The 16,750-nt window shown below is 38.2% G+C and overlaps 1 protein-coding gene across 1 annotated transcript; it reads right to left on the bottom strand.

The window, feature by feature from the left end:
* Positions 1-10,376: 10,376 nt before the first annotated feature.
* LOC148727074 (uncharacterized) lies at positions 10,377-15,282 on the bottom strand. The gene is made up of 4 exons (XM_088728776.1): positions 15,034-15,282; positions 11,692-11,896; positions 11,102-11,205; positions 10,377-10,703 (listed from the first exon to the last, which is right to left on the bottom strand). Exons 1-4 carry the CDS (start codon positions 15,139-15,141, stop codon positions 10,497-10,499), a joined length of 624 nt encoding a protein of 207 aa, XP_088584902.1. The 5' UTR covers positions 15,142-15,282; the 3' UTR covers positions 10,377-10,496.
* Positions 15,283-16,750: the final 1,468 nt, after the last annotated feature.

Raw genomic sequence — 16,750 nt, forward strand, 5'->3', positions numbered from 1 at the left:
ATAATTGTCTTTTAGATTCATAGGGCGCTAGAATCTTAAATCTCTCATCGGTTCCATTCCATTATATAGGTCCATTGAATCGAATATTAAATTTACCATAGTTTGTTCGAATTTTTGGAACATAAAAAGTAGTCCTAGTTGCAATTCGAGTGTTAACGTTATACTTATCTGAAGTTTTGATAAAAAATGATTCACAAATCCTGGGTCATGATTTGCCGATAAATAATTGTGCATAAAGTAAAGAGTTTGAAGTTTGGTATGATCGTGAAGTTTTAGAAGTTTAATTTGAAAAAACGAAGGACTTGTTGAGTATCAAAATCAGAGAAGCTAATTAGACGAATCCCTTGCTTTTGTATTCTTTGGAGTGGTTTAATATTATTATCATAGGTGTTACCCTAGATTATACAACAGTATGAAAAAAAAGGAAGAATGATGGCATGTTATAATTGATCTAAAATTTTTGCGTTAACATAATGCTTAATTTTACAAAGAACACCAATACCTCTAGATATTTTTTTAGAAAGTTAATGTTGTTGAATATGTTCTTTCCAATTAAGATGACAGTCTATGAGAATTCCCAAGTACTTAACACTTTTTTGCTCATTTATTGTTTTGCCATCTATTTCAATTTTCAGAGAGTAATTTAATATTTCTGATAAGGATGGAATATTACAAAATGTGTTTTATCAATATTAAGAGATAGTTTGTTAGCACAAAGCCATGTATGATGCACGATCCTCGCAGTAGATAGCGCTATTTATGCAATAGCGAAAATCAGACCTGAAAAAAATCAGGCCTGTACGGGACTCGAACCACTGACCTCTGCGATACTAGTGCAGCGCTCTACCAATTGAGCCAACAAGCCAACTGGGATATAGTCATTGTATCTCATTTATTACTTTCACGGGTTTAATACGAATCAACTTAACGGCCTGCTCTCAGTTGGCTTGTTAGCTCAATTGGTAGAGCGCTGCACTAGTATCGCAGAGGTCAGTGGTTCGAGTCCCGTACAGGCCTGAATTTTTTCAGGTCTGATTTTCGCTGTTGCATAAATAGCGCTATCTGTTGCGAGGATCGTGCATCAAACGTATCTAATACCGCAGTTCAAAATATATGAACTTCATATATTCATTGTATCTCACAAAGCCATGTATTAATCTCACCGAGTTCCTTATTGACAGTTTCCTTAGGATGCTGTAAATCTCTATCAGAATAAAACAGATTTGAGTCATCTGCAAACAGATGGAAATCAAAAATAGATGAAGAATTATGAAATCACTGATATAGATTAGAAACAAAAGAGGGCCAAGTACAGAACCTTGTGGTACTCCAAGTTATATGCAATGTGTTTGAGTCTGAATTATTAATAGAGACAAATTGCCGCCTGTTAGTTAAATATGATCGGAACCATTCATTTGCTATGCCACGAATACCATAATGTTCAAGTTTAGCTAAGAGAATGCTATGATCTACTGTATCAAAGGCCTTACTTAAGTCCAAAAACATACCACAAGAGTATAATTTTGCTTTAATGGCCCCTTGAATTTTATCTGTCATGAGCATTGTAGCGTGGGTAGTGGAGCGCCCACTACGGAAACCAAACTGGTTCTCAATTACTATATTATGCTTATCAAGAAATTCAATTGAATCTCTTATACATTAATTTTTAATCAACAAAGTGATTGGCCTGTAATTAGATACAAGAGTCTGACTACTACTCTTGTAAAAAGGGATGATTCTACCAATTTTTAGTTTATCTGGAACTAAGCCTAATGAAAAAGAACAATTAAATAAATAAGATAGTGGATAACTCAAAGCTGTTTTCAATAATTTAAGCATTTTCATTGGAATGCTGTGAGGCCTCAGTGCTTTGCTTGAATTCCGACTAGAAATGACATTTTCAACTTCCATTGGCACTACTAGTGTTATAAAGAAATTATTGCATATTGAGGTTGTCAAGAATTCACCAAAAGATCTATTTCCCGGTTGTATAGCATTGGCTAATGTTGGGCCAACTGAAGAAAAATACTTGTTAAAAGCATTTGCAATACTTTTGGTATCAGTAAGACTGTCATCTCCAACTATTAATCTGCTCGGAGAAGATAGCTTACCACCCTTAAGGCTAATTAGGGACTTTTAGCATCGACTGTTTTAGGGAAGGCTACGGTCACTGAAAGTTAAAAGTTGTCGCGCGGAGGTTGGGGAGAGTCTGCGCTGCGGCCGCGAAATTTAAGACGTTTAGCAACAACACCGCAGCTGTAACCAGAGCTGTACCTTTGCCAAAACAAATTTTATGACTTCAAAATGTCACACAGATATGCCCGAGAGCATTTACTAATTACTTTCGACGATGCCGTGATTTCAGAAGAAGAATTTGTGCTTCTATACGACTATAACAAATCTTCAAACTTAGATTTACGACATGATCAGTATTTTCTCTTTGACTTGGACAACATGGTGGAAGGTGAATGCTTGGCCGAGTTTAGAGTGAGAAAACGTGACATTTCTCACTTAGAGGAAGCCCTGCAGATCCCCGAGGAGTTCACATTGGAACAGAGAAGCGTGGTGGGGGGAAAGGAAGGTTTACGCATGTTCCTAAAGAGGTTAACATACCCTTGTAGGTATGGCGATATGTACACACGGTTTGGTCGACCCGTATCCGTGTTGTGTATGGCCACAAACTGTGTTCTGGACCACATTTACTCGATCCACCATCGCCGAATCAACCACTGGAATGCTGAAATCCTCGGACCTGCGGCACTTCAAGTCTATGCTGATACCAAATAATTTGGATATATCAACAAAGTTGAAATGGTAAATTGGCCACCGTAATAATTACAAAGCTGACGTTTCGAGCGTTAGCCCTTCGTCGGAGGGCTAACGACGAAGGGCTCCGACGAAGGGCTAACGCTCGAAACGTCAGCTTTTGTAATTATTACGGTGGCCAATTTACCATTTCAACTTTGTTGATATACCCAAATTATTTCGTTACTCCCACCGACGCAGCCCCAAACAGTTTGTTTCGAAACTATCAGCCTTTATGCTGATACCATACATCAGAAGGGAGCACCGTTACAAAATTGCTTCGGATTTATCGATGAAACTGTTCACGCTATAGCAAGGCCGGGAACTAATCAACGAATTATGTACAATGGCCACAAGCGCGTCCACAGCTGGAAATTCCGAGCGATGGCGACACTCAACGGGTTAATTGCTCACCTTTATGGTCCAGTCGGTATGTAACTTTATTTTAATCTGTTTTATTACCACTTGAATTAATTAAAGTCCTGATAAACAAACCTGCTACTATTACATGTTGCTGCTTTACATAAGTTTATATATATGTTAAGCAGCAGGCACTTTTCTTGTCTGTGAATTTTTTATAAAGAAATAGCAATTTTTCTTGTGAGAGCTGATCAAACTCATGAGATGAAAATTTAGACCAACACCCTTACATGTAAGTGGTGACAGTGTTTGCTGGAAACCAAACAGATAAATAGTAGTTTCAATACTCTAAAAACCAAGCAACAAAAATTGAATATCAGTTTTATATCAAGATGGACTATCTATCGTAGAGTGGGAGATTATGGGTTGGGCTGCGGCAGGTGGTCAAACATAAGCGATGACCAACTCGACGAGGTTATTCGCGGGTTTATATCTCGACGTGGAACGACAACTGGAAAGTCGTATTTGTTAGGGTATATTGATCTCATTGTGTCTCTTGCCCGATTAAGAACTTGCTGGTGTTGAGCTAAACGCTGATCCTGATTACTTCCAAGTTGTTGTGGTGTCTGTGGTGCGACTATAAAAAACACACAAGCTTTCGTAAGTTTCAGTAGACTACACAAAAGAGCGACTTCATTCGCTGCAAGGTATCACTTGAAAATTGCTACATTGACACTCGCTCGGTGCAGCCTGAGGTCTAATTCTATTGGCAAAGTACTCATTGATGCCCTGCCTCACTTCACTCCGTACGATCGAGCGATTCAATTGCCTGTTTCATCCATCCTCTGCATTATGGACAACATAAAATGGCCTATGGCGCGAAGCTTTGACCGTGCCGTAAATGCTTTGTGGCCATGCCTCCTTGGGTTACGTGACCTTATCGAAAATATTTTTTCATTAAATAAATATATTTTTTATCGAATGATAAAAGAGCACGGAAACAGTTTTAGCACACAGATAAATTTTTATCGAATGAAAATATTTTAACAAATAAAAATATGTCATTTATCGAATGAAAATATTTTTAGCGAATAAAAAGATTTGCCATTTATCGAATGAAAATATTTTTAGGGAATTAAAATATGTCATTTATCGAATGAAAATATTTTTAGCGAATAAAAATGTCATTTATCGAATGAAAATATTTTTAGCGAATAAAAATATGTCATTTATCGAATGAAAATATTTTTTGTCAAATTTTGCTACTTTTCGGCAACCATACTAATGGCATGTGGATCATATTTCAAAAGAGAATATGCAAATTTGTCCGTGAATGTAGAGATCTCAAGTTCCATGGAATCTATCAATAGGAAGCAAGACTAAAAGGGCCAAGAAATATTTCGGGATGACACATTTATTCAATACAGTGTTTGAATTGCTGTTATAAGCGAAAAACGTACGAATTTCTTACGTGTACAAAGCCCACGCGGTAAAATTCATCATGCTTAGATCGTTGTTTACTTACCTTCATGGCCAGCGCAGCGTTATGTTGGAAATTCTGAAAAAACTTCGATTTGACGCAAAATATTCAATTAAACGATACTTTTTGAACACATTGTTACTCGAACATAATATTCACCGGGCCATCGAATCGTCAAATTGTCACTAGGCCCTGCTTGAAGTCTGAAAGTTCGGTTTTCACTTTACGTCCATAATTCGCATCGCCTTAGAGAATCGTAGTGTCGTTCACTCGAGAGCTTATTCTGTCACCTTTCAGACCTTAGTATCCATTATTTTTCAAGCAGAGTATTCTAGAGCATTGTTACTTTACATTCTGAGTTCCACAAGGTCTAACTCGATCGCAAATGAACGAAAAATCCGTCCTGAAAATTTTGAGGGTCGGCCGCACGGACGCCAGATTTTCAAATTTGATCATTTAGTGAAGACGCATAGAATAATGCCCCTCTAGTACCCCCTAAAGCTATCAAAATATATGGGCAAACGACGGATTCTGATTGGTTTATTGATCTCCAAACTATCTCTTCAAGATCGTGTGCTGATAAATTTGAGTTTTTTTCATCAAACTCTTATGAACGCTGTTGACCGTTTCCTCCCGCTTAAAACATTTAAGGTTCATCAAACAGGTAAACCTTAGATAACCAACGCGATCAAAATTGCGATCAAGAAACGGCAGAAATATTCAGCCCAGCAGGGGAAAGACTCCTTTCTGTTTAAGCTTTGGCGTGATAATGTTCAGCGGCTTATTCAGCACAGTAAGAAGGCTTTCTATAAAAACAAAGTTAAAAGTCTCAAGAGCACACATGTTGGGAAGTGGTGGAAATCGATCAAGAACTTGTCAGGTGTTTCATGTAGTGAGGGCTTGTGGTATAGTCAACTTATAGATACAGAGAACGTAGATGCAGTTAATCATCTTGCAGAAAATATTAATAACTTTTTTGTGTCTCTCACATCGGGGTTCTCCCCCTTAACATCGGCTAATATCGAGTGCATAAGTGTTGATGAGATACCGCGTCATCTGTTTGTGACCGAACGGGAGGCCTTTGTCGCGCTCCGCAGAATCACGACCCAGAAAGCGCCGGAACCTGACGGGATTCCCAACTCTATTCTTAAGACCTTCGCTTTTGAATTGGCTCCCGCTATTGCCAACATTTACAACTCGTCACTAAGTAAGGGGTACCTCCCTCCCCTTCTCAAGTCAGCGATTGTTCCCCCCCCTTCCTAAGACGTCACCACCTAAGAAAATAGAAGAGGACATCCTCCCCCTCGGTCTGACTTGTCAAGTGGCCAAGCTACTAGAAGGGTTCACGCTCACCACTATCCTCCCTTCTATACCAGCGTATCTTGATGTCAAGCAGTTTACAGTTGCTGGGAAAAGTACGGAACAAGCCCTTATTTACCTACTTCGAATTCATTTGATTCTCGAAGCCCTCGATAAAGGGAACTGTGCTGTACTATTGTTTTTCGCGTAAGGGTTTTGACTTAATAGACCATAAAATCCTTATAGAAAAACTATCTAAGTTCAATCTAAACGCTAGTTTGCTACGTTGGCTTGCGTGCTTCTTACAAGGTAGATCTCAGGTCACGTGCATAGGTACGGTCAGTTCTAGTTCCCAAGCTTTGTGCGGCGGGATACCACAGGGTACCCGTTTAGGGCCTATTTTGCTTGCATGGTTAATGACCTGATGTCTTCCTGGGGCTTGTATGTCAAGTTTGTTGATGACTTAACCATCATAGAAATTCTGCCAAGAAATTCTCCTTCTGTGCTTAACTTCCTTGTGAATGACATCCAAAATTTTGCTAACACCAGTAACATGCGCCTTAATCCTACTAAATGTAAGAGCATGACTGTTAGCTTCCTTCAGTATAATAATTACGAGGCGCCCCCGGTCGTATCGGGTTGCGCTGTTAGAAGGGGAGGTCTCGTCGTTTACGCTGCTAGGCGTCAACTTGTCCAAAGACCTTTCCTGGGGGACGCATGTTGAGTATCTACTGAAGAAGGCTAACAGGCGGTTGTTTGCTTTAAGGCAGCTCAGGAGAAGTTCTTTCCCAGCGGAAGATATCGTCTACATCTATTGCTGCCTAATACGTTCCATACTTGAGTACGCCTCTGCTGCATTTGCCAATTTACCGTCCTACTTATCTAAGACCCTAGAGTCAGTGCAGAGGCGTGCTCTCGCCATTATTTGGCCACGTCATTTGTACTCAGATACCCTGATGCTAGCCGGTTTTGAAACTCTTGACGCACGCCGCAGTGCTGCCTGTGAATCCTTTATAAGTCGTATTCATAATGACAACCCCCTTTACTGCAATTTATGCCGACGTTCGTAAATCTTGAGACCGCTATGATTTAAGAACAAATCGTACTCAGTATCACTCCAAAAAGTCCACCGATCGCTTTAAGAACTTTGTGATAGTCAAATACCTGCCAATTTAAGTATACTCGTTTCTCTATAATAAACATATAAATTATCATTTTAGTAATATTATTATTATGTAGGTGCTGTTTTTACTTGTATGTAGCTTAATGCATTTTGTACAGTTTTTCTCCTTTTTTTCTCTCATATTTCTTGTTAATATAATTTATCAACCTGTAATTCAGCATTCTCTGCAAAAGATTTGAATAAACAATATTATTATTATTATTATTATCATTATTATTATTATTATTATTATCATTATTATTATTATTATCATTACAGCTCGAACACTCGATACCAGCGGTATCTATCGACGAGAACTTAGGGGCCCATTCCCTTTTGATTGCATCAAACTGGTTGAACCTGCTGAATGTATGCTTTCCAACGTCCAGTGAAGCTCTAGCTGCGTAAAACGTTTCGAACACTTCAACACATCCAAGCACACAGCATTCAAACAATGGCGTTGTACTCTGTTTCCTTGCTGTCTTTTGAACGACGCTTGACCACACGTTTTCAGGAGGATCATAAAATCCTTGAGATTCTATGGTTTGAAGGGACGTTTGACCATGGTGCTTGCTATAAATTACGTCATATAGTAGGTACTTCCCTTCACCGATGCCATAACATTTCCAAACTCTCATACCGGTATCTCCATATCAGAAGTTGTGGAAGATACTAAAATGCTCAATCTTATTCATACAGAGAGTGTTCTTTCATTCGTCGACTATGCTCACTGCAGCGGTTGTTCCCTCCACTGATTGTTGCGTTAATGCATCTCTCATGTCCACAGCAATTAGAACATCGTGCCTTTCGTTGCAGTAAGCACGAATAGAGGACTTCGTTGGGAAGAGGATACGATCGCAAATGTCTTTACCAGACTGCGTTTCTGGGTTGTGGAAACTATAAACTTCAACCCCAACTCCATTTGCGACAACTCTCACAGCGGTTATTAGGGAGCTGTTGTGATAGCAACCACCACTGGTTGCTACCGGGTTCAGTTTCTCCATGGCATCTGTAAACGCCGACATTGCTAACTTGCTGGTGCTTTCAGCTGCCTCATCGTCTCCAGAGCTCTGACTGTCGGTCTCAGATCTGCATCCCAGAGTCCAATCAGCTGTAAAGGCATTTGCTTTCGGTCGAGGCGGCGTCGTGGTAGGCGTTGATGTTACTGTTGCAAGATTTATAGCTGCCATTCGTTTGGCGAGTCTGGGAGTTGAGAAATCAAACAAAAATTAGAAGTCTTCCCGCCATGTGATTGACTGATTGAACAGGGAAAAGGTCGTGCGGCAACCCAGACCTGATAACGATAAGCTCATATTCTTGTATCTTTCCTCCAAGCTGACCTAAGTGACATGCTTGTAGAGGATCATTGATGCGACCTCTACATTTTGAAGCTTTATTAACCTCGCTAAGGACTCGCTACAGACTGAAGCCTTTCTGGTTTCGAAAAAAGCACGTGCACGTCATACTACACTTACAGGCCTTCTAGAAAAAAAATGGGCAGCGGGTTTACCCGCAATGGTTAATGCGGACCTCTGTGAAAAAGCACCACTGCTGTGCACAATAGTGCAATCGTTCAGCTTTAAATGCCAAATCTTAGCCCTCAAACTTCGACACAGACTTGTGGAGTTCTATGACTGATTCTTGAAGAAGATGCAGCTGCGATCCAAAGTTTCAACAAGACATTAAGCGTGAAACATGGCTTTAGTTTTCGAGTTTAGTTCGCTACAACGAGCTCGAGAAGAGTTTCGATAGATGCCGACCGCTGAAGTTGGAGTTTTTTACAGGAGTTATCATGAAGCTCACCAGTTTGGGGAGCGAGGAACGTCGGAAAATTCACATAAACCCAAGATGCGTCAAAGGTACGCTGTATTTATGACGAAATCTGCTCCAGTGCTTCGATTTTGGTGTAGGTGAGAAAATCGTGAATGCTCGTACATGTGCTGATTCAAACGGTCATAACTTTTGAAAAATTGAAAACGTGCAGGGTTTTTGCATTTTTTTGGCCTAAAGGTCTAAACTCAAGGGCTGTGCAAGATAGAGTTGTCAACCAGGTCCCAAATCCCAAAACTTAACGTCTAAATCAAGGTTATTTACGGCCATCGGCCGATGGCGATTTATAGTGGTTCAGAATATGCTAAAATTCGCCTTTTCAAATATATTGAGAGGGGAAATTCTAATTTTCTTGGAAAACTAGAAAGGTTTTTAAGCAATCTGATATAAATTCCGTGGCTTAACTATGCGAATAAAATCTAATTTAGTTCTTTCCTAAGTAAAGTCTTTCTTTTGACAGAGTTTCAGGCCAAATTATTCTTGACGTGAAATTGACCGGGTGGAAATAAGAGAGACAGCCTCCGTTAAGTTTCCCATGAGTTCGTAACAAGAGAATTATCCCTGAAACTAAGATCACCGATTGGTATGATTTGGCTATTTCTCACTATCTCCATCATACATAATTTCGAATTAAGAGATAAATACGTCAATAAGCTCGAGCAGGTCCCTTGAAAGGAAAACCATAATTAGGGACCATAACGGTACAAAGCTATACCCGTTTTCTGACCAAAGTACATGCTCTTTGGACGCCAAACTTTTATTTGACTTATGTTGGGGAGTCGTTACCACCTTCATCGTACGGTGCCCAGTAAGGGACATCAGATGAAAAACACTTTGTGTAGCGGTGCTACTTATTTATCTAGCACTGCCACTTATTTATCTGGCTGTGCTACTTATTTATCTAGCACTGCCACTTATTTATCTGGCAGTGTTACTTATTTATCTAGCACCGCCACTTATTTATCTGGCAGTGCTACTTATTTATCTAGCACTGCTACTTATTTATCTGGCACTGCTACTTAATAACTGGCAGTGCCACTTATTTATCTAGCACTCCTACACAAAAAGTGTTTTTCATGATGTCCCTTACTGGGCACCCTATCATCGGGATCAAAGCTTGACTTGGTTTATAAATTTTACCACGTATGTGGTAAAAACTTTCAACGATGAGGCATGCTCCGCCATGGTATGGATTGTAACTTCATATTATTTTGAAAACCAATGACTTGATAAATGCATCTCTTCAAATGGACAAAGCTCGAAATTAAGTTTACCAGGAAACCCACCCGTGCTCGCCCGCCTAACATATTGAACACAACAGACTTATAGTTGCATGAGAAATCAACAGACGCAAATCAGGAACTCCAAATGAGTAATTAGGCTGCTATTAAAATGGTTACTAGATTTCTTAGTGGAGTACAAATGACAAATTAATTTGAATGGAAATTTTTTTATTCTTCACACACAGAATATTTGATTTATCAAAAGATTCATTAACATAATCCACAAAAGAACCAAATCCACATAATTTGGCCTGAACTATCTGAAATCAACATGAAGTCAAGGCCATTTCTCCATGAAACATCGTTTTTCTTGTTTAGTTGTGGAAAGAACAAATAGATTCGTATCAGAGCAGTTGGCACTAACTCCCAGGTACATCGTCTGGTTGGTACTCGAGGTATATTTGTATGTAAATTTTCCGGCGCTATTTTTCTCCTCCTTGAATAAGAAGTCATCGCTGGTTGTTGTGTCGCACGCTGACTGTTCCTACAAAACAACAAATTTAACACTTAAATGTATTTTTAACGAAATAAATTTCATTGACCTGAAAACAAATGCAAATAACTTCTCGAAGCCTGAATTATTTTCAGGCTTCTTTCCTGCGTTTGCTTTTGCAGACATAAAAATTGTTATTGATAATGTACCACAACTTGCTTATCATCATCATCGTCATCGTGGTCGTCGTCGTCGTGATTATCATTTTAATTTATAGTATTTATTATTTGATTTATAATTTTTTATCATTCCATTACCATGAGTTAATTTTCTTATAATTAGAGCAAGAAAATAAGGGAAAAACATGGACTTGCGCGATTAAAATAAATCTAGACGACCAACCTAAGTGGGTCTTCCTTTCCCCTTTTAAATTAGCGCTCTAAATTTACCTCAAAAACTACATTTGTCCCATTTATGACTTTCAACGAATATCTGGTGCTTCCGTCTTCAAATTGAATACACTTCTTACCATTGTACCGTACAATCTTAAATCCTGCAAGGGAATAAACAGGTTAGTGAAAAAAACGAATTTGGAAGGACTTCGACTCTCCGCTAAAGTAATCATCATATAATCAGCCAGTCACTGAAGAAGACACCATCGCTTTTCGTGCCGATAATTTTTTTGTAAATATATAATCGCTAATATTCTGTATTGAACGAATCTGTTTCAATGTTATCATTTATACGTTATGTATTTTGCTTCTCAGTGCAAATATAAATATTGCAAAATTTTCGAGTTTTTTCCTAAGCTATATTTCTTGGTTTCCGCGAGGGATCGAGAACTCAGGACATCTTTGGCCGTTAATGACCATACATGGCAGAATTGACAATAATGTGTTTGGAAAATATTTAAGAGAGTTTAACCTATCTAGGCCTTCTTTTTCTTAGCAAATTCTTGAATAATGAAAACAACACGAATATATAATCCCCAGATCTAATTTTTCAACTAGTGTATACTGTAACAATGTAATATACCCACTTGTCTTTTTGTCGAAAGTGCTTGTGCCATTGCAGTAAACCGTACACTGCTTCTTTCCGTTTACAACTTGACACTGGTTTGTGTGAATCTTTATCAGATTTCCTCTTGGGCATGTCCCTCTTTTAAAAGACGAACCTATGCTCCTTACCGGTGGAGTGTTGCTCGATTGCGTTTTTACGTGTGGTAGCATAATTACAAATGCAATCTGGAAAGAAATAAATTGAAGACTCCTGGTAAGAGAACACCTCGAGTACCTTTTACGGTCGCCACGGTGAACGTGCCAGAACTTGATGATGTATCAGATGTGAGCAGCTTTATTGTCTGCTTGACTGACCTAGCTTCTTGTATGATTTTTCTATCAACTGCTGCTTAACTTGGGGCAGAGGTCAAAGATATTTGTTTTTCTTAGCTCATTTAGACCTTCTTTAAGTCTGATGTATTTATTCATATTGTGGGTTGTTGCTTCCTGGCGTCGCCCTTTCTGATTACGATGTTTTTGTCCTACCATAATATTTATGAGAAAACATCCTCAAAATTCAGGAACCTGAAGTTAAAAAGGAGATAGAGAAAAATGTCGGCCAGTCAGAAGGGAACCTCTCTGTAAACTTCGTTTGAAAGATCTGGTGAAAATACAAATGTTGGCCTGTGTTCTTTTTTGCTTCTTTTTAAGTGCCTTGAATTTACCTTCCATGGTCTGTTAACTGACACCCTCATATTTTACGTGTCTTTTACCTTATCGTCGACTCTTACTAACTAACATGTGGAGGTTTATATGAAAGTGCTGACAGCTGAGTATTGGAACGTGACCGCACTATTCTAGAATGCTCTTCCGTAGAGTTTCTTAGGAGAACTTGGAATTGTTTCACTGTCATCGGTGTTACCCATAAAGGCAATCGTTATCTTGCACAATGTTTAAGTGATGTTGCAAAATCGCCGATTGTGTCAAATTTAGGAACCTGAAGTCAAAAAGGAAAATTACCCTTACGTAAAAAATTTTGGTTACAATGAATATATGAAGTTGATATATAACTTTTATCTACTGCGAAGAATCGTGCATCATACGTATAAAAAATTTTGGCTACTCTGAAAGGAACTGTATTCTGCAAACATCGATGTGAGTTTTAAGGGGATTTACTGGAATATCCGCTCCAAAAATTTTCTAAAGAGGTGTCTGATAGCTTCGAAAAAACATCTTTGCGAAAAAATTTCGCACCCGCTGTCAATAGATGAACAATTTTCTATGGAAATGTTTAAAAAGCCTGGATTTTAGCAATTGACTTGATTAAAACACATAACTCTTTCATGATGGCTTGAGAGTGCAGCTCAAAAAGTATTTTTAAACACATTTGAAGGGGTTCCCCATTGAAAATTATGTTTAACTCGAGCTTACGGTAGACCTTCACGGGCGTCATTCAAGTAAAAAGTTGTTAACGAGCAATTTGAAGCGTAATCACCATAATATATCAACGGAAAGGTTACGAAATGCACTAACCGTTTTTATTCTAGCTTGACTTAATCGTAAACCGACTGAGGCGTGAGAATTCGTAACGAAAGATGTATCTTTGAGTGCGGAATTAACTAACCACACAAATAAAACTTCTGCACCGTTTCAATCTCGAGGGGTCGGTCTTTAGAACCGTGTGGGGATCTTTTCAGATTCGTATTGGCTGCTTTGCAAATTGAAATTGATCTCAGACAATGGCCTCCGACCCCAAAACCTTGATAATCAAATTTGGCTTTTTGGGAGTTTATCAGGAAGTGCTAACAGCTGGGTGTTAAAGCATCAACACGTTCGCCTAGAATACTCCGTGGTTCTTCTGTGGGCGATTAGAAATATTTGTTACCGTGATAGATAATTTTCTACCTCAGTTATCTTTATCCTTTTTTTTATAGAATTAGGGCAACAGAGGAAATAGTTACGAAATATAATTGTAACCTGTTTAGAAATACTTCTCTGATTGTAAAGGGCGACACAAAGATTGTGCGTCAATTAATCGAGTGACATTGACGCAAACTTAATAAATCTCTTAGCATGTTTTTTTTTTGTTCATGATAACCTTGAAAAGAATATGAAGCAAAAATATCGTGAAATAAATAATTCGCTATCTGCTTGCAGGATGTTAAGTTCTTGTCACTAAGACGAGGTTTCTAGAGAACGTATGGTTCCTGTTCGTAATTGTGTTAAATGAGAATAAAAAGTTGAGACCAAGCCACAAAGTTATAATAATATCAGATCGACGAAATTTTTGTTTGTCTAATCGATCTTCAGACAACTTGAGGCAGGTGTTGCAGGTTTCCGTGAAAATGGAAAATACTTCTAGCAAGCTAAATCTCTTGTGCGTAAATTAGGAGGCAGTACATAGCATTACAAACAATAAGGACACCTGTGAGTTAACCGGCTCCAAATCAGGATAGAAATGGCTAAAATCTTGCTAGATAGATAAAAACAAATTGCATTTCCCTGGAGGTAAAAACGAAAAGATTTCGGATTAAGTAAACATCGTCAAATGACATGAAACCTTTAGCTTGCTAATGCGTTGCTTATCATATACAGCAAATGAGGCATTCATTTGGAGACATTTATGAATTGTGATATATACTGCTGATTGTTAAAGACTTACTCTCAACTGATGTTGCGATGAACAAAACATTACTTTCAAACAGTTTAATGTTTTTTTTTTTTGTTGAAAAAAGAAAAAAAGAAAATCTTCATATGGCTTTTCATATGAGCAAAAGCGGCTTTAGACTCTGTGGCATTTCGATATGGGCATGCGTTTTTTCGTTAGAAAAGTAATGTCACACCAACTGACAAGTGGTATTATGCTGATTTTTTCAGCTAGCCTAGCGGAGTACAGCGGAACTTAGAAAACATCGAAAATTAACTTCGTTTTGATGCCGGGGTTTAAGAAAAGAAACACCATGCACCTTTGAATGTTTGCGACTGACCTCAAAATCAAGTTGCTTTATGATCATCTGGGCCTTAGAGTATCCGAAAGTCACCGTAAAGAGAAAGTCAAGCATCACATGATTAATGACATTTGAAATTGAAATGGCAAAAAGTTAATTATCGAATGAACTACGACAATTTGCTGAAAATCAGACGAGGGAGCAGTGTTAAATCGATAACTATAAGTTTTCCTTTAAATCACGACAAAGGATCTATGACAAATCTACAATTATCATTTTTAACCACAACATGACATGAAAGAAGTAATTTTGAAATTTCCAAGGGAAACTTCAGTGATTTTTGACGCTCTAACAAGGTGTTATTTTCTTATTTCAGAAATGCTCCCTGTACTAGCAAAAAGGGATTAATCTTGAAACATTTTAGACTCCGCTTACTAGAAATGTATGTTTGACGTCCATCATACTCTTCTCTCCGGAATCGGTGGGAGATCTCACTTGTAAATTCCAAAACTTAGCAATGGAAATTGTAAAGGTTTGCATCATTTTATATCATTCCAGGGAAAGCTACCTGGTCCAGAAAATTCTTTTAGTTTGTTTTCATACCTAAAATATTTTAAAAAATTAATGGCACATTCTCATTGGTGTGCAGCATTTTGGAGAACAATAGGAAGGGAGTAGAGAGAAGCCCTCGATGAGGTCTCGTATGCCCCAAACCCTTTTTTCTTGATCTGGCCACTTCTGGCATACGTAAGGGGAAAAACAGGCTTAAAATAATTAATTAATTTTTTTTAATGTTTTCATCATATTACTTACATCACGTACTACAAAAGACCGCAACAAAACATACAAATTAAAAAACAAAAAAACAACACGCACACACAAAGAGGGGCAACTGACCGTTTAAATGACAAACTGACTGATTAAGTGAGCATGCCCTTGAAGTAAATAGTACTAGTTAAACACAATTATAGATTAAAGGGGGCGAAATACAACAACCGTGGAATACGTGAGAGACTAGCATAAGAGACATTCCTTTCATTTATTTCAAACATGATTGGATTTTAAGGATTGATTTAACTATCACTCATAATTAGCTAAGAAAAAGCAAGAGTATATTTTGAAGCTGCTGTCACGGAAATAGTATTTATTATGCGATAAAAAATTAATGAAATGATACGTTTCTTTGATTTTTGGTTTGGGTTTAATTTTTGGAGTCTCGCCCTTCAAAAAATGTTTGAGTGCGGCCTGAAAGAACCTTTGAGTAACGGCAAGTGGTTTGACCACTCCAAGCTGGAACAAGTTTTAACCAAAGATGACATGTTTAACATTAGATTTTTTCTATCAACAAGTACAAATTTTACCCAACTCTTTGTCGGTGAAAGCAAATTCGCCTAAAAAAAAACTTCTTAATCTAATTATATTTTCAATCAACAAGTAAAACAATGAAGAAGAAAATATTCATCCCGTCACCGGCGTGGGATAAAGTGGCAGGGAAAATACACTGAGCGTAAAGGAGCCGGTCATATAACTCAATAAACTTAGGTCATGCAAAGTTTTTTACGAATACTGAAAATCTCAATCGCATCATGTAACACAGAAACGTTTCAACATTACAAGGGAGATTTAATAACTGATTGGGATGACAGGAAAGAGAAACATCTGTCAGGTCCGTGCAGGATTTTAAAAATTATAAACTACAACCAAAATTTAAGGGAATGCACCGTGTTTTATCCACGTTATGAATATTTTTTCCTGACAGTAGCTTTAAAATGTTTAAAAGTAACTGTAATTGAACTTTCAAACTTTCCTAATGTATGCTTCAATCTTGGTCTTCTCTCTTTGCTTCTCTCTTTCCCTCTTCTTTCCCTCTTCTTTCCCTCTTCTTTCCCTCTTCTTTCCCTCTTCTTTCCCTCTTCTTTCCCTCTTCTTTCCCTATTCTTTCCCTCTTCTTTCCCTCTTCTTTCCCTATTCTTTCCCTCTTCTTTCCCTCTTCTTTTCCACTTCTTTCCCTCTTCTTTCCCTCTTCTTTCCCTCTTCTTTCCCTCTTCTTTCCCTCTTCTTTCCCTCTTCTTTCCCTCTTCTTTCCCTCTTCTTTCCCTCTTCTTTCCCTCTTCTTTCCCTCTTCTTTCCCTCTTCTTTCCCTCTTCTTTCC

The sequence above is a fragment of the Stylophora pistillata genome, chromosome 7 (genome assembly GCF_964205215.1).
Source record: "Stylophora pistillata chromosome 7, jaStyPist1.2, whole genome shotgun sequence".
Taxonomy (NCBI): Eukaryota; Metazoa; Cnidaria; class Anthozoa; order Scleractinia; family Pocilloporidae; genus Stylophora; species Stylophora pistillata.

Bases quoted from the DNA above. Each gene is read 5' to 3' on its own strand.
- LOC148727074 (XM_088728776.1), bottom strand. From the start codon at position 15,141: ATGATGCAAACCTTTACAATTTCCATTGCTAAGTTTTGGAATTTACAA. The intron at 11,897-15,033 runs GTAAGCGGAGTC...ATTTCTTTCCAG, and splicing joins ACGTCAAACATACATTTCTA to ATTGCATTTGTAATTATGCT. The intron at 10,704-11,101 runs GTAAATTTAGAG...GTTGTTTTGTAG, and splicing joins GGACAAATGTAGTTTTTGAG to GAACAGTCAGCGTGCGACAC.